Genomic DNA, 23,975 nt, shown 5'->3' on the forward strand with positions numbered 1-23,975 from the left:
GTAACGACCGGAAAGGTCATGGAAATGAATGAAGCCTCGTCCAAACACGCGGCATAAACAGCTGATAAATGGAAACAGTTATAGCATACAAGTTTAAATTCCATAACATTACTTAATGAGGTATAATGAATTTATTCACTGCATTTATTAATCTCTGTCAATTTATTATTCATTATGAATTCATAAATAATATTCCTTAATTATTAATAGGATATGTCAATTTTTCTACTTAAATTAACACAATGAATATAAACCTAGATTAAACATGTGTAAAAATATTTACTACTAATGTAAACAAATGTAAACAAATTGGACCTCATAAGTGTTGCCACCATTAAATATGGAAAGGCTATCTGCTGAGTAAGCTAGCAGAAAGCTCCTACGTTACTTTAGATTCGTCCTTAAAAACCTTGTTAGCCCTTATTTATTGATCGCATCAGTTAAATTCATTGATAGAAATGTTGACAAAATAAATAAATATATCCGGAACAAAAGGAGAAAACAAATAAAAAAGTTTCGACGAATGTTTTAGGGGGAAGAACTGTTACAGTCGTCAGCGCAGAGCAGTTGACAGCTGTCGAGGCCGTCAATGACACAGGAACATGGCTCAGAGCTGGGGTAACTTTTTCTTCTCTCTACTCGATTACAAGACTGAGAAATTTGTCATCGCTAAAAACAAAAAGATCGGAGTTCTGTTCAGACTGTTTCAGCTGGCGGTGATTGGATATCTGATCGGGTAGGTGTCTTGCTTCTCTAAATAATCTAGACGTTGCGGTGAGAAAGCGTGCACGGTCAGTTTTTAGATTATTTAATCTTCAAAAGTAAATGTTTTAAAAGGTCGTTAGGTGTTTGTTTATGCTCACATTGGTCACTGTACTATATTAATTTAATCAAACCGATTATAAGCCGGCAGTTAACGCACCACGTCTCGGATGTTATTTATATCACGTTAGCCTATAAGACTGAAACCATTGCACTATGAAGTAAAAAAGACTTCTGTTTTGATTTATTTAGATTCGTAATCACCATTTAGTCCATGGATTTATTAGAACCAGACAAACGTTTCTTCCTAATTCTTTTACGTGCTTTTTGGGCTTCATACACCATGGAACTGCTGCAAAAGGTGCTGAATGTAAGATGACCTGTGCTGTGGCCAAATGTTACCCACAAAAGCACCAGCCCGCGTAACGCCATTTAAAGCTGCTTTATTCTTGTCCTTACCAAAAAAATAACTATTATAAAAACTTAAATGAATGCGGATTGCTCTATGTAGCCTATCACACAAACCCTAAATAACCTTTAAAATGACTTTTTATATTTCTTACCATGTAAATTGTAGTTATACCTGTTATTTATTTTATTTTATTTGTGTGTCCGCTTAAAGGTGGGTTTTTATTTGGAAAAAAGGATATCAGGAGACTGAGGAAGCCATCCAGAGTTCTGTGATCACCAAACTCAAGGGTGTAGATTTCACCAACAGCTCTCAGTTTGGTCTGCAGCTATGGGGTGCAGAGGACTATGTCATCCCTCCACAAGTAAATCCGCTTCTTACCTGTATATTTGCTTCAAAAGAAATTAATTTTTTTGTAAAATGTATAATTTGTAAACCAAATGTACTCTGTTTATAGACTTTCTTTAAAACGATCTCCATTTTATCTGTTAGATTATGGAGATAACTATAATGACGTGACATACACATTGTTTGCTAAGAATTTAAACCGTAAACATTCATTGTGTTTATAATGTTACATAATGGAAAATCAATTTTAATCTACATGTCCTCTAAATGAGTAGCTGTTTTTTTTTGTCATAATTGTGTTTAAATTAATTCTGAACAGTTGAATCTTACAGATGCTGATAGAGGGATATTTATTTAAAGTCTTTAATATTTTTCACCATTTATTTCAGTTTAGAATTAATCAAACCGAAGCCTTAAATTCCAATTCAGTCCCCCTATGCTTTTGAAAACTGTGTTTGCAGAAAAGTGCAGCCTTCATAATGTTTATTAATGACTTTGAAGCTTTGACAACAAAATATGCTGGATCAAATATGCCACAGGTAGCTTTTGGGGAGTCTAGTTTTTATTTAAAGCTTTTGCCTTGGAAGCTCATTCCCTTGGGATTTTATTAGATGCAACAACAAAAAAAATTCTCCTTTTATCAGATAATGAATTTATGTACTAAAGCCTTATTGTGAAGCTTGTTGGTTCAGTGTTGAAGCGAGAGAATCACATTCCATTAATTTGCTGTTGAAAATGTTTTATGTAAGAATATATCATCAATTATTTTTAACAGGGGGACAGGGTCTTCTTTATTGTGACAAATTACCTAGTGACACCAAACCAAAGACTGGGTTTCTGCCCTGAGGTAAGAGACAGGTTGTTGTTTTATTTTTGTTTTATTAGAGAGCTGTATTCATATAGAAGTTTGAGGAGTTTTTGCTCTCTGTACATTTTAAAACCACTGAGTTTGTTGTATGTGTTCACTTTATTCTACTTATTTCAGAGTCCTAAAGTGCCAGATGGTTTTTGTACTAATAACAGTGAATGTGTGGAAGGGGAAACTGTTATAGCAGGCCATGGTAAGCACAAAACCTGCATGAAATACCAAGCCTTTTGTTCCCTTATGACTGTACTCGTGAATTTACATAAAAGGAAAACCTTTGTGAAAGTGCAAAGTTCTTGTTCAGAAAAAAAATGATGTTACATTGTTTTATACAACGACCTACTAGTATGTTTAAAATTCCGAGCCTTAAAGGGACTACATTTTACTGTTGTTTATTCAGGAGTGAAGACAGGCCGCTGTCTAAACAACACAGGAACCTGTGAGATTCAAGGATGGTGCCCTGTTGAGCATGGGCGCACACCAACGTAAGAGAACAGTTTTTTGTACCAGTTGCAGTATTTGCAATATGATTCCTTATTCATGCCTGCATGAAACTATTTAAAAAAAATAAAAGAAAAACATATTAGTGTTGTACCTGTTATGTGCCAAATGTTGCAACAGGGAGCCCATGCTGGCAAAGGCAGAAAACTTCACAGTCTTTGTAAAGAACTTCATCAAGTTTCCAAAATTTGCCTTCTCCAAGTAAGTGAAGCCTAGAGCCATCATGTCAGTGTTTATTTTTGGATTAAAGCCAATAGAATAACTTTTCTCACTTTTCAAAATCTAAATAGCATGCTCAGACATAAATGCCACTAATTGCAAATGCATTTATAATCTAACAAGTGATTGGAACTTGTAATGCATTCAGTTTAAAGGGGGTCGCACACCGGACGAGAAGCGCAGCGCCGTGTCTTAAAAATTCGAACACATTATTCTCTATGAGTGAACACACACCGACAACGCCATTCGGCGTCTGTCCGAGGCGCCCAGCAACGGCTCAGGACCGTGTTCAAAATCCTGCCGCGCCACACAGAGCGCCATTTAAATCATTATATTAAATTTACATTTATTTGTCTCAAATCGTCATTAATGTATACAGACTTCACTCTGTGCTGCAATATACATTTAGTTTTACATTCATTCACAGAAATCAGCTGTTTGAATGAAAATAGCGGATGTTATCGGATTTTCAGGTGATATTCTCAAATTCATTCAGTTAACGGACGCTCTGAGGTAAAGTGTTCAAACTGCAGACTTAGCAACGATTGTATTTAATTGTACAGTACAATCATAATATAGTACAGACATTATCTTAATTCCATAATGTCCTTAAACATAACAATATTGCTGGCCATAAACTGAGAAAGTGCGCGTCCTGTGTGCGATACCTCGAGTTGTCCTAGACGCGACGCGGCGCTGTGCTGAGCTTCTCTTGTGTGACCCCCTTTATGCTCGTGTGCATGCCACATACGCTGTTGACAGAACTGAACTAACCTCCAATAGTCTTTTTAAAGCTTTTCAACTAGGTTTTCTACGGATTAATGTTTTGCATGTTATTTCCTTTGCAAAGCACCATCAGAGTTTTAGATTGAGCAACAATAACGTACTCTGTTACTAACGTAACCTCGGTTCCCTGAGAGTAAGGGAACGAGTATTGCGTAGCTAATATGCAGTGAGGAAACTCCTTTCCTCAAGAAATATTGAAGCAAATAAATTTAAAACGCAGTGCAGCTGCATAGCGAACACAGCAGAGCGTCAAGCTCGCCCATTGGCACGCGACCCAATCAAGAGACTTGGCGCCAAGCATGTCAGAGCGCGCCTAAATGGGTATGGCCTAAGCCTATAAAGAGAGCCCATTTTGGCCAAAATAGCAGGTTTAAATCGACTGAAGCGACAAATCCTGACAGATTGCAATAGTGCGGCAGGCTACGCAATACTCGTTCCCTTACTCTCAGGGAACCGGGGTTATGTTAGTAACCGAGTACGTTCCCTTTTGAGAACGGTCACTTCGTTTAGCGTAGCTAATACGCAGTGGGGACACAATGTAAAATGCCACACCATTAGCAACTGGCTGTACAACTGGAGCCTAGGGAGACCCCGAGGCTCACAGAAACAAGCCATAATAAAATTCCCCAAAATAAGTGACATAACCAGACCTGAGTCGGGTTTCATAATAAGGGGCTGGGGCATGAACCATGCTCACTTATAACAGTCCTAGGACAACTTGGTGCTTATGGACAGTAACATCTTATACTGATACAACCTGACACCATGTGGACTGTGAGGACCAACCGGCCGCCGCACAAATGTCATGAATTGGCACACCACTGGACCAAGCCCACAAAAAGGCCATGCCTCTTGTAGAGTGAGCTCTAGCGCCTATGGGACAAACCTGGCCCACAGAGGCGTATGCCAGAGAAATGGCGTCCACTATCCATCTAGACTGTCTCTGCTTAGTGATCGGTAACCCTTTGGTGCGACCGCCGAAACAAATAAAGAGCTGTTCTGACTGCCTAAAGGGCGCAGAAGGCTTCAAGTAGACTTTTAGAGCTCTGACAGGACAGAGCAAATTAGCCTCCCCATCGTTTTCCGAGGGTCGAAGTGCTGATAATGTAATAACCTGAGCTCTGAACGGAGTTGAGAGCACCTTAGGTACATGACCATGACTTGGCTTGAGAGTGACCCTGGAGTCACCTGTCCCAAATTCCAGGCAGGAAGGGCTCACCGAGAGGGCCTGCAAATCTCCCACTCGCTTGACAGATGCCAGGGCCCGCAGCAGCGCAGTCTTCAGCGAAAGTGGTTTGAGATCAACCGACTGTAGCGGTTCGAACTGAGGGCCCTTCAGGGCCCCAAAGACCGTGGAAAGGTTCCATGCCGGTATAGTAGGTGACCTGGGGGGGTTCATCCTCCTGTCTCCTTTGAGGAAACGAACAATGAGGTCGTTTCTCCCCAGTGACTGGCCAGCCACAGGAGCATGGTAAGCTGCTATGGCTGACGCATACAGTTTGAGCGTGGGTGGGGAGCGACCCGCATCCAAAAGGCAGGAAGGAGAGTACCAGTGACACTTCGCATGACTTGGGCTTGAGGTCCCTGGCTGAGCACCAGCCAGTAAATACTGACCACTTCAGAGCATAGAGGCGCCTGGTAGACGGTGCTCTAGCCTCAGTGATGATATTCAAGACCTTTTCTGGGAGGTCCCAGGATACCCGTTGACGGGCCCATAAGTCGGGGCGAGGGTGCCAAATCGTCCCGTTCGCATGTGCAAGGAGATCTTTCCTCATTGGCACTGGCCAGGGAGCATCTGCTCTCCTTGATCCGTCTGATGACATGAGGGATCATAGAGACTGGCAGGAACGCATATAGAGGGCGTCTGGGCCAGGAAGGGGGCAGCGCGTCCCTGTTCTTCGAAAAGAATGTTGCGCAATGAGTGTTGTTTTTCGAGGCGAAGAGGTCGACCTCTGCCTTGCCGAATACACTCCATATCAGACGAACCGTCTGTGGGTTGAGAGACCACTCGCCTGGGGGAGTGTTGTTTCTGGTTAGCATGTCCACACCCAAATTTTGGACTCCCGGGACATGAGTAGCTCTCAGAGAGCGCAGGTTGGCATGCGACCAAAGGAGGAGATTTCTGGCTATGACATACAGGTTGCCTGATCTGAAGCAACCCTGGCGATTTATATAGGACACCACTAACATGTTGTTCGAGCAGACTAAGGCTACGTTTACACGTGGCCTGTTATTTTCATAAACGGACATTTCACCCTCTCCATTTTCAGAAAAGTGTTCGTTTACACGAACCCGTGTACATGCCGTCAAGAGCATGCCAAACCTATAGGTGGCAGTGTAACGAGAAGCTCAAGCCCACGTTAGCCAATCAGAATCCCGAAATATAGGTCGCACTTTTGACGCAGTGCAAGTTCTGTCGCATACTGTGACGTCAACTGCCTAAAACTCAGTTTTTCTCAGTTTACATGCAAACGGAGTTTCCAAAATCTCCACTCTGGCCGGAGTTTTTAGAAAGAATCGTTTTCAGAAGAGAATTCTCCGTTTGCGTGTAAACGAGGGGCACAACCGAAGGGAAATGTCTCCGTTTTTCAAAATAACCATGTACGTGTAAACGGGGCCTAAGACGTGGTGTCCCCTGAGGTCTGGTAGAAATGCGTTCAGGACCAACCAAACTGCTCTCATTTCCAGGCAGTTGATATGCAAGCTCTTCTCCGGGCTCAACCAGAGGCCAGCTCCCCAACCCTGGTTGGATGCGTCTGTGAAAATGACCTTCCTCCTGGAGGCCACACCCACAATTACACCCGACTGGTACCAGTTCTGGGCTTTCCAGGGAACCAGAGGTTATCAGCTGTTGTATAGAGAGAGCGTGCTCTGGTGTGAGCCGTGCTCTCATCATTGTAGAGTCGATAACTGTGCCCAGAAAGATTACGTTCTTAAAAATGTATCCTGAGCCCCAGGCATTCCAAATGGCTGAGGGGCATGGATCTGTGTGTCAATAATTCGGTCTTTGACTGAGACATAACGAGCCAATCGTCGAGTTCACCACGCGCAGTCCCTGTTGCCTCAGGGGAGAAAGCGCTGCATCCAGGCACTTCGTGAAAGTACGAGGTACAGACCGAACAGTAGGACCGTGTATTGATAAGCCTACCCCTCGAAGGTGAATCTCAAGAATGGCCTGTGATTGGGCGCTATCTGAATGTGAAAGTAAGCATCTTTCAGATCCACCGTAAAAAAAAAACAATCCCCCAGGTGAACATGCGCAAGGATTTGTTTGGTAGTTATCATTCTGAATGGCCGTCTCATGAGAGCTTTTTTCAGATCTAAAATGGGGCAGGTGCCACCGTCTTTCTTTGGTACAAGAAAGTAACGGCTGTAAAACCCTGACCGGCTCAGCACGGGGGGTACTAATTCTATCGCCCCTTTTGCTAGCTAATTTTGCACTTCGTTGCTTCTCACCGAGAACGTTGCTTCTCACCGAGGTCTCGACGACCGCCTGAAACCGGGGGTCTGCAAGCGAATTGGAGCGAGTAGCCTCGCTTTATAATGTTCAATACCCAGTTCGACACTTCGGGGATGGGTTGCCAGGCCTGGGCCCTTGTGGCTAGGGATTGAATATACATTGGGTCTGGGCCGCCTAGCATAGGGGGACCTAATACCCTTGTGTTTTGTTTTGTGCACATTTTCTCTTTTGGGTTGTGACAGGCCAGACACAGAAATAGAGTGACAACTGAGGAGGGCCGCCTAGTGAAGGGGGACTTATTACCCGGGTGTTGTGTGTTTGAAACATACTCATTTTGTGCTTTATTTGGGTCGCCGCGTTTTTTTTTTTTTTTTTGTAGGGGCGCGGAGTGCAACGGTATGAAAATCTCCAGCCGCCTGAGCTGAACAGGGAGCTGTGAGAACTAGATGCGCTCTTTTCGAGGGCAGTCCAACTAGAGCTAGAGTCGGACCCTCTCTCTTTCCTCCTGTGGCTAGGAGGGCTTTGGCGGCTCAGGGTCCAACACAATGTGGGGTCGGGGGGCCTGGTGCCGGGCAGCGGGTAGCGCTTAGCTGATCTTGAGCGATGACGGGTATCAGCCGCAGGGCGGGGCTGAGAGACCCAAGGAGCGTGCTCTTGTGGTGGCTCGAGGCAGAGCTGGACTGCTTAGTGTTTCATAGCTTGTGAAGACAAGGTGAGATAAGTGGAGATAGGTGAGTTGAGGAAAGCCGTCTTATTCGCCTCCTTGGTGTCCGTGAGGTTCAGCCACAGTTGGTGCTCAAGCACGGCGAGGTACCGCTCTACATCTCCAGCCAGCACCAGTGGTCAGGCATAGATGTGCGGCGACTGCTTCCTCGAGCGGTGGTAGCTTCTCATAACCCTTTTCCGCTGTGCCGCCAACAGAGGAAAGCGTAGCGGAAGCGCTCATGCGTGCTGAGTATGGCGAGCCATGACTTCGTGAGTTCATCGTGGACCTCAGGGAAGAAAGTCGCTGGCTTGTAACGGGGGGCCTGCTGGCGACCTGGCAAAAACCATCCATCCAGCCGGCTCCTAGGTGGCTCCTCAGGCGAGGCCATTCTCCTCAGGCGAGGCCATGCGCAGCATCTCGCCGTCCGAATTAGTTCTGGTAGCAGCAGCGCTAGCACCAGACTGTGAGAGGGCGGGGTCAACCGAGCCTGACCACTCTTCCACAGACACGGCAATGGAGAGGCTGTTGTCGTGTTCTTCGTCTGATCCGCCGAAGGAGACGAGACCTGCCGCTTGAAGGGAGGGGCGCTGAACAGGACTGGCGAAGGAGACTGAGATGGAGAAAGCGAGGCACGCGGGGACGTGGCCAGCGTGGGCTCGCTTATTTCCATGTGTTCGGGCTGCCGTTGGCTGCGGCGCTTCTTCTTCCGCGGCTTAAGTAGTGCCTGGAAGGGAAGTGCAGGGGGAGCGGTGTCGCCGTCTCGAAAGAGAGCTAGCCGCATTGAGATGGGCAGGCTCTCGCAGTGAGTGGGCAGAGAGTGCATCATCAGCGTGGGAGGGTCCCAGGCATGTGGCGCACTTCGTGTGCCCGTCTTCCTCGTGTAGACGAGATCCGCACAAGGAGCGAGGCATTTGGAACAACGGTAGCAGAAAAGGATATAAGCGTTTCTAGCCGGATGGCCTCAGGGAAGCAGCGACAGAAGAGAAGCGGCTTCGAGGTGAGTTGAAGGTGCTGTCCGCTGTATTCAAGGCTCGCTCTAGCTGTTTGGCTTGTTTCCACGGCGAAGGCTTCAGAGGAGTAGACGTGAAGAGTCAAAGAGGAGGCGTGTTCCGGCGCAAAAGTTCCCTGGTGCTATTTTCCAGTTTTAGAAAGCAATTACCCCAGTGACCAGGAAAAACCCAGTCTAAAGACAGTGGCACGTTGCCCGTTAGTCATATGGTATTTTAAGGGCGCTTGCTTGGCCACAATGTAGCGTGTTAACGCGCATACACTTTGATTCTCGAATATAAACAGACGCAGCAGTTTTCATTTTTGCAAATCATACATTATTACAAGGAAAAATATTAACACACGAGGGAAATCATTGTTGTGTCCGTGAAGATGTGAAAAAAATCACATTTACCCAAATTATACGCCTGTTTAACCGAAGCTAATTTGGGTGGGTTTCTCCCATCATCCCCAATGTCACTTCTCTGTGTTTTACGGCCCTGACGAGAACGTCGGTCAACTGCACATCCTATGGCCAAGCGCCTCTGACGCGCGACCCAATCAAGTGACTTGGCGCCAAGCGGAAACAGAAATGGCCTAAGCCCATTTTGGCCAAAATAGCAGATAATGGGCCCTATTTTAACGATCTGAAACGCAAGTGTCAAAGCGCAAAGCGCAAGTAACTTTGTGGTCGGGTCTTGGGCGCTGTTGCTATTTTCCCGGCGGGATAAATGCCTCTTGCGCCTGGCGCAAATCTAAAAGGGGTTGGTCTGAAGTAGCTTCATTATTCATAGGTGTGGTTTGGGCGTAACGTGAAATAAACCAATCAGAGCGTCCTCTCACATTCCCTTTAAGAGCAGGGTTGCTTGTTCCAACGCGGATTGCTATTATAACGGCGGATTTGCCAGGCGCACACCAGGAGCGATTCACAGCCGAGGAGACCGCAGCACAGCCAATGGGCGACTACTACTGTAGACTCTCTGCTGTGTTCGCTGTGCAGCTGCACTGCGTTTTAAATTATTTGCTTCAATATTTCTTTGACAAAACTAACAAAATGTAAAATGTGTACCTTGAATGCAATGTAAGTCGCTTTGGATAAAAGCGTCTACCAAATGCATAAATGTAAATGTAATTTCTCGAGGAAAGGAGTTTCCCCACTGCGTATTAGCTACACAATACGAAGTGACCGTTCTCGAAAGGGAACATGCATAAAATCTCTCTCCCCCCCAAAAAGGATACTGCTAAAGCCCTTTCTCGTAAAATCTGTAGATTCAATCTAGCAATTTTAGTTTGTGAGTTATGGACACCAGCTGAGTAACATGAACCTAGTATCTTAACCTCATAAACATATTTGTTTGGACTGTTTTCGTGCTGCAGTTGAACAGGATTGTTTCTCTGTCAGCACAGGATGTTCTGTTGTCATTTCAAACTCATGCTGAATAAGAAAGTTCATGGTTCACTCATAAGTGTAGGATTATTTCTGTGGCTCAAAAGCAAAGTGACATCTGGCAAGCAGTTATTTAAAGAGCCCATAGTTTGGATTAGCTCATGTGCTCAGGATTCTGAGCACTACCGTATTGCAATTCCGCCTTGTTTTTTTTTCTTTTTACCAGAAATAGAGTAATTCCTCACTGAGTCAAAGCCACATACTAAAAAAACAGAAAACCAGCAAAACCAAATGCTTTATAAAAAGTTTGTAGTCCTAAAAATAAAAAGAGTAGACCTGCTTGCACACAGTAAAGTGTTATGTTTGGATACTGATGGCACAGCACGACAGCACAAGCTGCTCTGAATATCTGACGCTTACTCATCTCTATTTATACCAACGCAGCGTGTGGTGCATACACTGAGACTTACTGTCTTGATATCCTGTGCTCAGCCCATTTCAGTGACAGGCTGACAGTTGTTCGTCTGTCCTTACATATGATCTCATGATTCTGCATGATCGTGTCAATGTCATCATATATATTAAATAATGTTTCGCCCCTTTTTCCTTTTCTCTCTTCTCAAGATCGAACGTCCTGCCTACCACCAACAGCACATACCTCAAGACATGCAGATATGACAAGGACCATCATCCCTATTGTCCCATCTTTCTTGTGGGAGATGTGATTAACTGGACTGGATACAATTTCCAGAACTTGGCAACAAAGGCAAGTGCTTCAAACGACATGACAAGTTAAAACAAGCAAGTCTTCAACATTGTAAACACATGGTTGATGTTCAAGCAGCAGCTGAGTGTATAAGCAAATAGAGATCATATCCTAACTTGTCTACATTGAGACAAGCTTCTTTTTTAGTGCATGATTTTGGGATTTTTGTAAAAGCTACTCGTACCAATAATATCAAGAGGTTGATCCAGGCACCCCAAAAAGTATTTGGACACTTGAGCCACACTTAAATATGTTTGAACATCTTCTCTCAGTTTCACAGACAAGGCTTCAGCCCAGTCTCCGACTAAAATGCATGTTTGAGCTGTTTTAACTGAAAGCAACTTGTACTGATAAATCTTAAAATATATCAGTGCCATTGTTTTGTCTCAAGATGCACACCAGTAGTGTTTTTTCTTTTTTCTAAGGCACGTTTATAAAAGCTTTGTCCTATTTGAACTAAGGCCTAATCCTGGCTTTATCTAAGCCCTGTCTGTGAAACCAGGCCCTTATGTGTCTGCTAGATAATTTAAATATAGGCTAACAAAATATCACAAGCAAAACAGTGAACTGTGATAATGTTAGAAGCATAATTTAGAATGGGTTGAAATTATAAACAGTTTGCACTCCATGCCATCATTTTCCAGCAAAAGTGTCATCTGGCACTTTATGGATTAAGCATATTTAATTTTTCTATGCAAAATAAATAAATAAATAAAACTTTGATTGAAACAGTAAACTCCCCAAACTGCAAAAGAATATCATGATGCACCATATTTGGCACACAGTGTAATTTTAATAAGATGATAATGTTATTGTTATGTTTTCTTTTCTTTCATACACACACACAGGGTGGTTCAATTGCAGTAGGAATCGAGTGGAATTGTGATTTGGATAAAGATGAATCTCAGTGTAACCCTGAATATAGCTTCACACGCTTGGATTCCTCTGACAAGTCACAGCCCTCTGTCACCTCTGGTTACAACTTTAGGTATAGCTCTGATTTATTAATTTGGGATTTATTGATTTTGCTTACCACACAGCCTTTCACCAAAACTCCACCCACTAAAACATGTCAGCAAACTTGACCATACAAAATGATTCATTAACAGAGAGCATTTCTGAGGGACTAGTTTTCTATAATCACAATATTCACCACCTTTACTTTTCTTTCAAAGCATTTTGATGGTGAGAACTGTATCATTTCACTGGCTGACATGTTTCCCTCATTTTCTAGATTTGCTCGATACTACAGTGATGCTGCAGGTCAAACCTATCGGAATCTATTTAAAGTGTATGGCATTCGCATTGATATATTAGTGAATGGAAAGGTAAGAGAATCAAAATGATTACAGATTCCTGTTGTTGAGGTCATGGTGAAATAGTAAAAATATGGTATTTACTTTGCCAGCTTATTTGTTTTCTAGGCTGGGAAATTCAGTATCATTCCTACAGTGATCAACATTGGCTCTGGACTTGCTTTAATGGGTGCTGTGAGTATATAAGCTAGTTCCCCACAGTGTCACTAATGGTTGTTAATAAAAGATGTTTCTCAGACTCTTGTGTGATCGGTCCTCATCTCATTCCACAGGGGGTTTTTGTCTGTGACATGATTCTGCTCTACATGATGAGCAAAAGCTCCATCTACAGAGAGACAAAATTCGAGGCAATCACAAAGTAAGATTATACTCGTGATTTCATATGATGTACCAATGTGTTATGTGCTTTTTAAACAGTTTAACTGCAGTGGATTTGTTATTATTTACATATGGTTTCCATTCATACTATTTGCACCTCTAGAAAACAATCGGGAAAGCACAGAGAGAGAAAGCATGCAAGACACCACGTTCATCGTCGACAAGATGGGCGACACAAGAGGGAGGAGAAACAGGAAACAGAGATGCAGCCATTGACATCAGTGTCATCTCAGCCCAATAACAGCCCAGAGAAACAGATCCAGCCCACAAGCTCAGCGCTCAAAACTCACAGTCCTGAGAGAAAGCCACAGGCTACAGTGTCATTCAGGACAGAAAAACAGACCATTTCTCCTGTTTCAACTTTGAGAACACCACGCAACCAGTAGAGGATTTTTCTGTGACGCTGAATCCCATTGGATTTACTGTGGATGTATGAAGGGAGTTGTTACGGGTCTGTGCTCAGTCATATGACAAATGACATTTAGTCAAATGACTAAATGTAAAATTACTAAATGTCATACCCACTCTTAAAATGGTTCTAAACAGTACCCAATTTGGGTTCTTCAGACAGAACAGAGCTGGTCACAATTACATGTTCTGTTAAACTAAACAGAGAAAAAGACAAGATTGGTAGGAAACCAGTTACAAATTAAGTTAAAATGTAAAGACATTTTAAGAAAAAAACCATTTACCTGTTGAGAGTGTGCTGACAGTCTATGTAATTGAATGGCTGAGCTCCAGAAAACCAGTAATAAGGAGGCTTTGACAGTTACAGATTTGAAAAACAACAAGGCAGGAAGAACCCTTAAACTCTAACCCAAGGAACCATTTCAGCAAGGTGTTCTTCATGACGATATGGTTCTAAATAGAACTGTTACTATGTGTAAAGAACCATCTTTTATAGAGTGTAGTGTTTTACAAGCCAATGGATGTTTTTGTTACAAAGGATTTATAATAAACTAAATTTCTTGTAAATCAGACCTGACACAAAAAACTGTCAAACCAAGGTTGAATAAATAGTAAAATATTTGAAGAACAATGTTTAAGTCACTGGGTTGCTTTCATTTTGAATAAATGTGAAAACAGTACAATCTCAAATATGTATTTAAAAAAAGAAAGATCTGAACTACTGTTTTTTTTTTGTAACTAAACTAATAATTGTATTCAGCAAGGATCCATTAAACTAATAAAAAGTGACAGTAAAAACATTTATAATGTTACAGAATATTCTATTTGAAATAAATACTTTTTTGAAGGAATCCTGAAAAAAATGCATCACGGTTTTCACAAAAATATTAAGCACAACTGTTTTCAACATTGATAAGAAATGTTTCTTGAGCAGCAAATCTTATTAGAATGATTTCTTAAGGATCATGTGACACTGAAAATACACTTTTAAATATATAAAATTGTAAAAGTTCACACTATATTTTTTGTACTGTATTTTAGTTCAAATAAATGTATGCTTGGTGAGCATGAGACTTTTTTTAACACAAGAATTGTAACAATCCCCAAAATATTTAATTCAAGCTACACTACAGTAATTTAAGTGTTATCATTTGAAAAAATACCCATTGAAAATCCAGAAAAAAACCTATACACTGCTAGTCATGATTGGCACACTATCCACACACAGGCAACACAAGTTTAAATTTCAAATAACAAAACATGTTAAATGCTGGTTCATTTTTATAGTGCACTTCAAGTAACCACACAGTTTAATTCATGATGTTAATGATTTAATTTACTCAAAACATGTGAAATAAAATTGAGTGATTTATACAGTTTAAAGTTGGTCAAATAGTGTTTTTACATAGTTCTGATTGATGCCTGGAGTTCACAGAGTTTTGCACTTCATATATAGAAAAAGCAAGCTGAAAACAAACGAGTCTCCCTGTTGGACAACACTAGATCCAAACCCAACCCTGCCCTTGAACAAGTGTTAGGAAAATATTAAATTACAAGAGGAAAGAAAGACAACACGCAATTTTTAAATATCTTAAGTTCAGTGCAATTAGTACTGAGAAAAATGTTTTAAATTTAAATGGCTAAACGTAAGTAAGGTGACGGACCAGATCTGTGGTACATCGATCAGCACTCTCTACCCTGAGACAGCATCTCTATCATGTTACTGTTCTACATCTACACGGCTGCTGTACTGTCCGAGTCCCTTTAGTACACATGCACCATTCCGTAGAGGAAAGTCCAGAACAACACGTAAGTAAAGAGGCCGCCCACGAGGCCTCCTGTAAAAAGCAGACGTCGAGATTTGAAGCACTTGTTCCACCGGCGACCGGCTTTGAGAATCAGGAGCAAAGATAGCAGGAAAGAGGCAAGGAAATAAAAGACGAAGCCGTAGAGTCCTGATAGCCCGAGGATGCCCGCTGTCGCCCCGGACAGAGCAGACACGGACGTGCGGCAGTAGTCGAGCACCGCGTTGTTTCCTCTGACGGCCACCTCACTGATGAACTGCGGTCCCTCGCGTTTGGCTGCGACTGTGGCCATCTTGTGATGTTAAAAACACACTGAGAGGAGACCGGAGAAAAGCGAAAGACAGATGACCACATAAAGCCGACTGAGAGATCATACATTCAAGTGAAATCCCCTCCTCCACTTACCGTTAGGGTCAAGATATTGATAAACACAAATTAAGCGTTCGTCAGCCTCCGTAATTCAAGAAAGCATAATTTACATTAAACACTCGAACCTCATAATATATTTGTTTAAGCCTATATTTCAACTGGAACTGTATTCAAAAAATGGTTTGGTAAATTCTGGATAAAACACAGCGTGTGTCATTCTCGGTCAGCCATTTTCTCGCTAAGCACCATGGGACTTTTAATAAAAATCTAGTTCTAATTTTGTTTAATCTTCATGCCCAACTTGTACTTCATGTCAAACAATAATATGTATAATAATACACATTGGTGTATTATTAGACTCTAAACTCTGAACAACATTACGGTTTAAATATCTGCTTATTTCATTTACCTTTCACCCACTCTACGGGATCCGCGAAGGCTCACAAATGGTGATGAGATGTAAGAATCATTTGGGAGAATCGGTTCTTTCGAACGGATCGATTTGAAACTCAAGATTAATATATAGACGTATTAATAACTAAAGGATGTGTATCAAGACAGCATAATCGACAGAGACAGAGGTTCTCGTTAAATAAGAGCTTTTCGCGAACTGAACAAATTATTCAGTCCTATTCTTAATGAATCATCCAGAACAGTTTTGTGAACCGGTTCAACATATTCATTTAAAAGATTCAAAACGAGCGATTTGTTCATCAATCGGACATCGGTAGTAGATCTTCGACAACAAGATACGTAGTAAAATTTAGGGCAGTTTATTTTCGTGTGCAATCATGACATAAATGACATATACTGCACATTTTCCTCTGGCTGCACAAAAGTAGTGATTTCTTTAGAGGTCATGGCGACGTCACAGAGTTCGAGTTGTTCTGCTGACTTTGTTCTCGGCATGGATCTGGGCACCACATCAGTTAAAGTCGTGTTGCTGGAGGCGCAGTCCAACAGAGTGACAGACAGTAGGAGTTTCCCTACAAACTCTGATATCAGCTGCACCACAGACACACATGTAGGTTACAGATATTTGATCAAAGCAGTGGCAGTCAAAAAATACAGTTAGACTGTACAGAGGAAAAACCTCAATAAGTATTTTTGGGGAATCACATGTATGTGTGGTACTTATGTTATGTTTTATAGATAATTATAATTTAAATACTTCACTCAGAGACACTTTCAAGTGACTAGTTTTCTTTATTGGGGTTTTACTGATAGTAATACCTGTGCTGTGATACTGTCTGTTACATAGTATATTTTATTACTCTACACAATTTATTTATTGATTTGTTTATTTATTCACTTATTATTTTATTTGATCTATTTATGGACATTTATATATTTATTGACATCCAATAACTAATAATTGATCTATTTTCTGTAGTAATAAACCAATATAGTTTTTACATACTTATCTGCAGTGTGAAATCCTTTAACATTGGCATCCTACATCTATCCTACTACAAAAGAGAAAATTAAGACTCAGCTTATAACTAATATTAATACCAGAAGTGGGTAATAATTTAAATAACTTGTCGAGAGACTCATTACCAGAACCTGGTGCTCCACCCTAGCAGAACTTATGGGGTAAACCCTAAGAGAGCAGGGGACGCCACACACACACACACACACAGAGAGAGAGAGGGAGGGAGGGAGGGAGGGAGGGAGGGAGGGAGGGAGGGAGGGGGGGGGGTGTTTATGTGCTTTATTTATTGTTGTTGTTGTTGTTGTTGTTGTAATAGGCCAAAGAGCAGGATCCTGCACTAATAATTGCCGCTCTGGACCAATGCATGGACGCTTTACCCAAAGACAAGCTGAAAAAAGTCAAGTGCATTGGAGTATGTGGACAAATGCATGGGATTGTGTTGTGGAAATCTAAATCAGGTTAAACATTGAACACATCATTGAACAACTATTAAAAGCATGTTTAATGATTCTGGCATTGTGGTGTGGATCTGTGGTGAAGGCACTCATGTTCATTCAATAAGCATTCATTAAATGGTATCAATACTTGTACTGTCATCCATCTCCATTAGGCTGTGAATGGCTAAGTAAAGATGAAATCATTAGATTCATTCCCAAAGAAGACGTCAGTCAGCTGATCACCTGGCAGGATGGGCGCTGCAGCGCTGACTTCTTGTCTTCCTTACCTAAACCAGACTCCCACCTTAGTGTGGCCACTGGCTTTGGTTGTGCCACCATTTTCTGGTATATGAAACACAGGTAGAATGACACTCAAGATTTCAGACTAAATTATTTCAGCAAAAATACAATTGTTCCGCACTGAATTTGTTTTTAATGATATGTCATTGATTCAGGCCGGAGTTCCTGTCAGACTACAGTGATGCAGGCACCATCCAAGACTACGTGGTTTCCATGCTGGGAGGCCTTGACAAGTGTGTCATGACTGGACAAAATGCTGCCAGCTGGGGTTACTTCAACACAACCACCAACCAATGGAACACACAAATGTGAGTCAAGTCCGATATTATATTTGGAGGTGGCCTTTTGCAATTCAGAGACCCGCTTCAAAGAAACAGTTGGAGGCCTCCCTACACCCCCCGTCCCAGTGAGAAAAACAGAAACACAATCAATATACCACTATCTAGGCATTCTGTCTTTTTGATGAGAAGAAATATTATTACAATCACGACTGAAAACAAAAACAGCATTCCATCATTTGTTAGTCTCTCCACTCAGATAGAACGATGGACAGCATAATGACCAGATCAGGCATTGAGAGCAAAGTAAGAAAAATGGGAGAATTAGTAATACAATATGAATATGAATAGTCTACATCAAGAGGAAATATTTTACACTTACTTCGATTGTGACGTTTATAACTTGGTTTTCTGATAACGGAGTGCTGCAATATCTCTGACAAGTTTATCCTTTATCCTCGTTTATCCAGCAATCTCATAACAAACATCATGTTCAAATGACATCTGGGCAAGTACGGACAGTCTTTCTTGCAGCATGATGAACTCCTTTTCTCAGTAGGTGTCGGTAAATAGTTGAATCATTCACACGATTAATTAAAAAAATGTCTGATTCATTCAGGGACAAAGCATGCTGTGTTCGAAATCACCCCCTAAACCCTCATTCACTATTCCCTACAATACTCAACTAATATAGTCCACTTGAAAGAGTGAATGAAAATGTGAGTGAATTTGGACACTGAGTGCGCTGCCGCTTTTGCATAGTTTGTGCTTGCTGTTTAATAATCATTTGAAACTTAGCAAACTGGCAGCTCCAGTAGTAAAGAAAATATTTATTTTGAACTCTGTCATGGAAGCTAGCATACATATGAATCTTAATTAAACAATTTAATAACCAATTAAAAAGGCATTTATTCCTTTTTGACATTACGCTACCCACATTAGACCAGCGGATTGGAAAATGGATGGATGGATGATGCAGCTGCGGGTGCCATCTTCTGCTGAGACGCGGGAATTCATTCAGCACGACCCTCCCAGTGCATTATGGGTATTCTCTAGCTGTTGAACTTACATCGGTTGTACACTCGTTTTTGTGGTGCATTGGGGGATTGAATGAGTGCTCTCAATAACATCCACTATGGTTTCGGACACCACTGCAAATGTCTGTTCCCTAAAATAGTGCCCTATTTAATAGGGGGGATTTTAGACACAGCTGCAGTCTTTATGAGTTGAGTCATTCATTTGACCGATTCAATTAAAACGTGGATTTATACAGTAACGGAACATCACTGTGTTGCTTAGAAACGTGCCATATCTCTACTGTGGATCTGTTTAAAACTATTTTCGTTGCAAAATAGAGCAAAAACACCACATTCTGAGTTTAAAATGTAAGGCCCTGTCCCAAATGGCACACTTCATATGCACTTTCGGTCTTGTGGACTTACAATGGCTGCTGCGTGCGCGTGTCCGTTAATTTCATGAGACCGTAAGCCAGGGTGTCCCATTTGTCATTTTAGATCTCGGTAGGGTGCTCGCGATGCGCACTTTTTCCGAGCCCGCACTGATACGAGAGTCAAAGGACTCAGAGGAAGACCGCGGGTGCTTAGGGTGCCATTTGGGACAGGGCCTAAGTCATCTTATATTAACTTCTCGTTTATTTAACTGTTGTATAAAATCAATATCACATTTGCAATAGTGCTGATACTGGGGAAAACAGCACTCTTGCTTGTGTGTGGTGTTGCTTAACTATCCTGTTATAAATATTAAAGACAAGAACTTATACAGGGACATTTTCCCCCATATGCTGAATTTTTGGGGCATTTAAAATGTTTTTTTTTATGACATTTTTGCCCTGAGCCCCAATTAATTTCCACACCTTGTGTGTGAGGCGTGATAATGGGGGGCAGGGCTCTTTTCGAGCACAAGCGGAAGCCCCTTATGTTGTGATTCCCGTTTCAAGTGAAACTGACTCTAACTGATATCAAGCGTAGCGTCTGTTCTGGCAGGTCACGTTAGTCAAGCTCGCATCAGCTGACACTCAGCTGATCCACGTCTACCTATAGGAATACGGCGCCTATCACTGTGTACATATATAAGCTCCTTCAGTATTATCAGCAGCTATCGTGTTTCTCAGGACAGGAGCGAATTACCCTCCTCCATCCCCAGCTCCTCCTCTCGTCAGTCAGGATTTGGCATTTTGATTCCCCTTGAATCAGAATAAATTCTCGAATTATGTTGTACTTTAAAATCTTGAATTAATGATATCTGCAATACATTAATGTTGGTTCTGTTCTGTTTACCCCAAGGGGGGTTATTGCTGGTCTCCATACGCTAGGCTGCATGGATGCACAGGGAGTTCTTGCCCAGAACAGAACCATACCGCCAATCCAGACTGTATGCTAATTGTCAATCGTATTTGACGATAGTGGTCCTGACAGAACTATGATGTTTAATATTACAGTTACACTGTGATGAATTTAATGCCTGTGTTTGGATGAGTCTCTGCAACAGCGTGAATTGTCTGTGTTTATATATTATCCTCCAGTCTGAAGGATGCGGGTTTCCCTGTGCACCTCTTGCCTGTCGTGGTGGAGTCAGGAGCTGTGGCTGGTCACACTTCCTCTGAGTGGTACGGCATCGCTGCTCACACACCGGTCGGGGCGGCGCTGGGAGACTTCCAATGTAGTGTGTACTCCTGCATGACTGACAAAGGAGATGCAGGTGCAGTGTGGATTTGATGCCTCTTTTTTAGTTGTGCTTTCTAAAATTCTTTGACTTGGTCTGTAAATGACCTTCAGACTATTGTAGTTTTATCAGCTACATACAGTACAAACTCAATCTGAGGTCAGTTTATGTGTTTACTAGTTCAGCCTCCAGGTGGAGATGTTATGCGACTGCCGACTGCAATGAGCACATGTAAACATGGCAGATTTTGTACTCAGATTTCAGCTTCCTCTCTCAAGGACATGGGCATGAGAGATATTATGTGTTTTCTGGGTTCTTGTAAATTAGATATTTTTGCGCAGCAGCTCAAGCTTATGCTAAAAAGATGACTGTATAGTATGTTAAATACTTAAACATTATTTGTTTACATTTTGTCTGTGTTAGGCCATAAATATGTTACCCATTTTTGTTAAAACCAAAAAATGTGCTAAAGATTTTATCTACCTGTCATAGATGGTTTTGATTTCATGTCTGTCAGCACATGATAGAAAGGATTACTTTTATTCGGCAGTGGGGAAATTATGCTGAGCACTTTTAGCTATATGATCTCCTGAGGCATTTTTGTTTTTAAATTTTTTTATATGATTTTGTAGATCGCACAAAACTGTGTAGCAGCTAAACCAGCATGTCTGTGGGCTTGAGTACTTTATACTGCATCCACATCAGTGTTATGGACTGTAGCATTTTTACTTATACACTAGCGTTCAAAAATATGGGGTCATTAAGAATTTTTTGGAAATAAACTAATGGTTTTATTCCACAAGGATGCATTAAATTGATCCAAAGTGACATTAAAGATATGCTTTTTTATTTGATAAAAGGCACTTATTGTGTATAGACATGTTTTTACATTGTACTTTTATATTAAAAATACCTGCATGTAATTATAGCTGTAATTCATCTCTGTAATTACATCTATAAGTACACTATTGACCCTTCCCTTACACCTTAACCCATCCTTAAACCTACCAAAACCACCAAACCTTTGCCTAACACTACACGTATCCCAACTCAGCAGCAAAAGTGTTTTGCTATACAACATAGTAGTACATACAAGTACATAGTTAAGGACACCTAATATAAAGTGTGACCAAACACATTTATAATGTTATAAATTATTTCTATTTAAAATAAATGCTATTTTCTAGTTAATGTCTATCCATGAAAGAATCCTGAAAAAAGCAACATCTGTGAGCACGAGACTTTCAAAAGCATACAAAAATCTTACAAACCCCACACTTTTGAACTGCTGTGTACACAAGGCAGATACACACAAATTAATTGTGAATTATGTTAAATCACTAGTGTTGAACATGAGCACTTCAGCCCAGCTGACGTTCGGCATGCCTGCAGAGTTCAGCCCTCCCGGTTCTCCAGACACCCTCTGCCCTGTCGCTTATTTCCCATACTTGCACGGCTCCTATCTGGCAGTGGCCGCATCACTCAATGGAGGCAATGTCATGGCCACCTTTGTCAGAATGCTGGACTCATGGATGAAAGAATTTGGTAAATCAACAATTGTTAACCTTTTTTGACCTTTTTATATAGTAGATTAACCATTTATTCTTTAAAATATAGACAACAATAAAATGACTATTACAAATATAGGTTCTAAAAGGGCGATTTCACAGCAATGCCATTGAAGAACCATTTTTCTGGGTCCCAAAAGGACATTTCAGTGATCAGTTTTTTAAAGTACCATTTTTTTCCTTATGTGAAGAAAATTTTAATAATCTAAAAAAACATTTTCCACTATAAAGACATTTTTGTGTAATGGAAAGGTTCCATGGATGTTAAAGGTTCTTCATGGAACATTAAAGGGTTAGTTCAGCCAAAAATGAAAATTCTGTCAGTAAATACTCACCCTCATGTTGTTCCAAACCCGTATGACTTTCGTTCATCTTTGGAACACAAATTAAGATATTTTTGATTAAATCTGAGAGCTGGCTCACTCATTCATAGGCTTCTATAGGCAATTTCTCAGAAAAGTTAGTAAAGACATTGTTAAAATAGTCCAAGTGACTACAGTGGCTCAACCTTAAGTTTATCAAGCAATGAGAATACTTTTTGTGCGCAAAAAAAACAAAAACTTCTCTGTGGGCCTCTGAGTGAGTTCACGTCAGAATGTAGACTCACTATTGGCCGACGTTGGTCATGTGTGTGATGGACAACACAGAAGCGTTGCGCTGTTACACTACGTGAACTCACTCAGAGGCCTTTAGATGTCAATAAAGAACTTTTATTTTTGAGAGTGTTGTATTCTTGTTGCATGCTTTTGGTTCTCAGGTGTATTATTCATTGTTTTATCTCATAGGTTTGGAAGTAAACGAGTCAAGAATCTACTCCCAGCTGATCCAGTCTGCCTTGGCACAGCCTAATACTGACCTAACCGTGACTTCGACTCTACTAGGAGAGCGGCACGACCCCACCACCAGCGCCAGTGTCTCGCAGATCTCGCCCTCTAACCTCTCTCTGGGTCACGTGACTCGGGCTGTGTGCAGGGCCATTATTGAAAACCTGGCCACTATGATGCCCCCTCAGAGCCTGCAGGCTGCTGGGGTGAGGTGTATTATTGGCAGTGGCAGCGCTCTGTCATGTAACCCCGTTCTGCAACAGGAAGTGGAGAGAGTGTTTCCATTTCCTGTAGTCTACGGAAAAGATGTAGACTCAGCAGTTGGAGTTGCCATGGTGTTTAATGACCAAACATAAGAAGACACTCAAGATCAGCCTATGACGTTTGCCTTTGAGACACTTGACTTACTATAGTGCTCTCTGGTAGGACTGTTTTTTCGCTGTATTGTTAAATGATCACATTTTGTAATTAAATGTATTTAATTTAAACATGTTTTAATACTGTACATCCATCAGTTTATAATTGTATCATTAATTTAACTTATTGATTCATTTTTTGACTGTCAAGATCTACTGTTTAATTTGTATCCATTCATTTTTATTCATATATCTATTGTATACAAAACCATTTGTATTTTTAAAGAATATTTATGAATTCCATTAAATGATTAAATCATAAAATACTCTTGTTTACAATGTTCAGTGGCATTTCAGATGTTAATAAACAGTTGGATTCTGATGTATCAAATTTCATGCTGTTTTTGTTCAATTTTTTTTGTTATAATTGAGTTTATGCTGTATATTACATGTACTGCATATGACTATAAAATAAGTTTCTGTTTGTTTCTTCAAATAACATAAAGAAAAGGAGCTAATTCTTTACCACATGTGCATTAAGGATCAACAGCATGTCAAGGTTTCATTTTGTTTGCGTAATGTTTTCACCTAAACCACCATGCATGCTCCAAACCATCTTCCTC

The 23,975-nt window shown here is 41.2% G+C and overlaps 3 protein-coding genes across 10 annotated transcripts; 2 read left to right on the forward strand and 1 right to left on the reverse strand.

Moving 5' to 3' along the window:
• Positions 1–330: 330 nt before the first annotated feature.
• Positions 331–14,364, forward strand: p2rx5 (purinergic receptor P2X, ligand-gated ion channel, 5). Of its 4 annotated transcripts, none has more exons than XM_079605753.1 (12): positions 331–736; positions 1,385–1,535; positions 2,295–2,366; positions 2,505–2,580; positions 2,785–2,869; positions 3,006–3,086; positions 11,055–11,196; positions 12,045–12,184; positions 12,431–12,524; positions 12,621–12,686; positions 12,785–12,870; positions 12,994–14,364. In XM_079605753.1, exons 1-12 carry the CDS (start codon positions 603–605, stop codon positions 13,274–13,276), a joined length of 1,410 nt encoding a protein of 469 aa, XP_079461879.1. In that variant the 5' UTR covers positions 331–602; the 3' UTR covers positions 13,277–14,364. The 4 variants fall into 4 exon arrangements, with proteins under 4 accessions (XP_079461879.1, XP_079461882.1, XP_079461881.1 ...); XM_079605755.1 differs by having other exon boundaries at positions 462–618; XM_079605756.1 differs by lacking the exon at positions 3,006–3,086 and having other exon boundaries at positions 461–618.
• Positions 14,365–14,766: 402 nt separating this feature from the next.
• shpk (sedoheptulokinase) lies at positions 14,767–23,845 on the forward strand. Of its 4 annotated transcripts, XM_079605749.1 has the most exons (8): positions 14,767–15,107; positions 16,312–16,496; positions 17,224–17,365; positions 17,518–17,704; positions 17,800–17,952; positions 20,465–20,640; positions 21,949–22,149; positions 22,958–23,747. In XM_079605749.1, the coding sequence occupies exons 2-8, from the start codon at positions 16,332–16,334 to the stop codon at positions 23,350–23,352; spliced, it is 1,419 nt and encodes a 472-aa protein (XP_079461875.1). In that variant the 5' UTR covers positions 14,767–15,107; positions 16,312–16,331; the 3' UTR covers positions 23,353–23,747. The 4 variants fall into 4 exon arrangements, with proteins under 4 accessions (XP_079461875.1, XP_079461876.1, XP_079461878.1 ...); XM_079605750.1 differs by lacking the exon at positions 16,312–16,496 and having other exon boundaries at positions 14,777–15,107; positions 22,958–23,845; XM_079605752.1 differs by lacking the exon at positions 16,312–16,496 and having other exon boundaries at positions 14,777–15,107; positions 17,224–17,319; positions 22,958–23,741.
• emc6 (ER membrane protein complex subunit 6) lies at positions 15,063–15,982 on the reverse strand (the record flags this gene model as incomplete). 2 transcript variants are annotated; one of them, XM_079605758.1, is made up of 2 exons in its annotated part: positions 15,882–15,982; positions 15,063–15,415 (listed from the first exon to the last, which is right to left on the reverse strand). In XM_079605758.1, the coding sequence occupies exon 2, from the start codon at positions 15,393–15,395 to the stop codon at positions 15,063–15,065; it is 333 nt and encodes a 110-aa protein (XP_079461884.1). In that variant the 5' UTR covers positions 15,396–15,415; positions 15,882–15,982. The 2 variants fall into 2 exon arrangements, with proteins under 2 accessions (XP_079461884.1, XP_079461883.1); XM_079605757.1 differs by lacking the exon at positions 15,882–15,982 and adding an exon at positions 15,509–15,648.
• Positions 23,846–23,975: the final 130 nt, after the last annotated feature.

The sequence above is a fragment of the Phoxinus phoxinus genome, assembly GCF_949152265.1.
Source record: "Phoxinus phoxinus genome assembly, chromosome: 3".
NCBI lineage: Eukaryota > Metazoa > Chordata > Actinopteri > Cypriniformes > Leuciscidae > Phoxinus > Phoxinus phoxinus.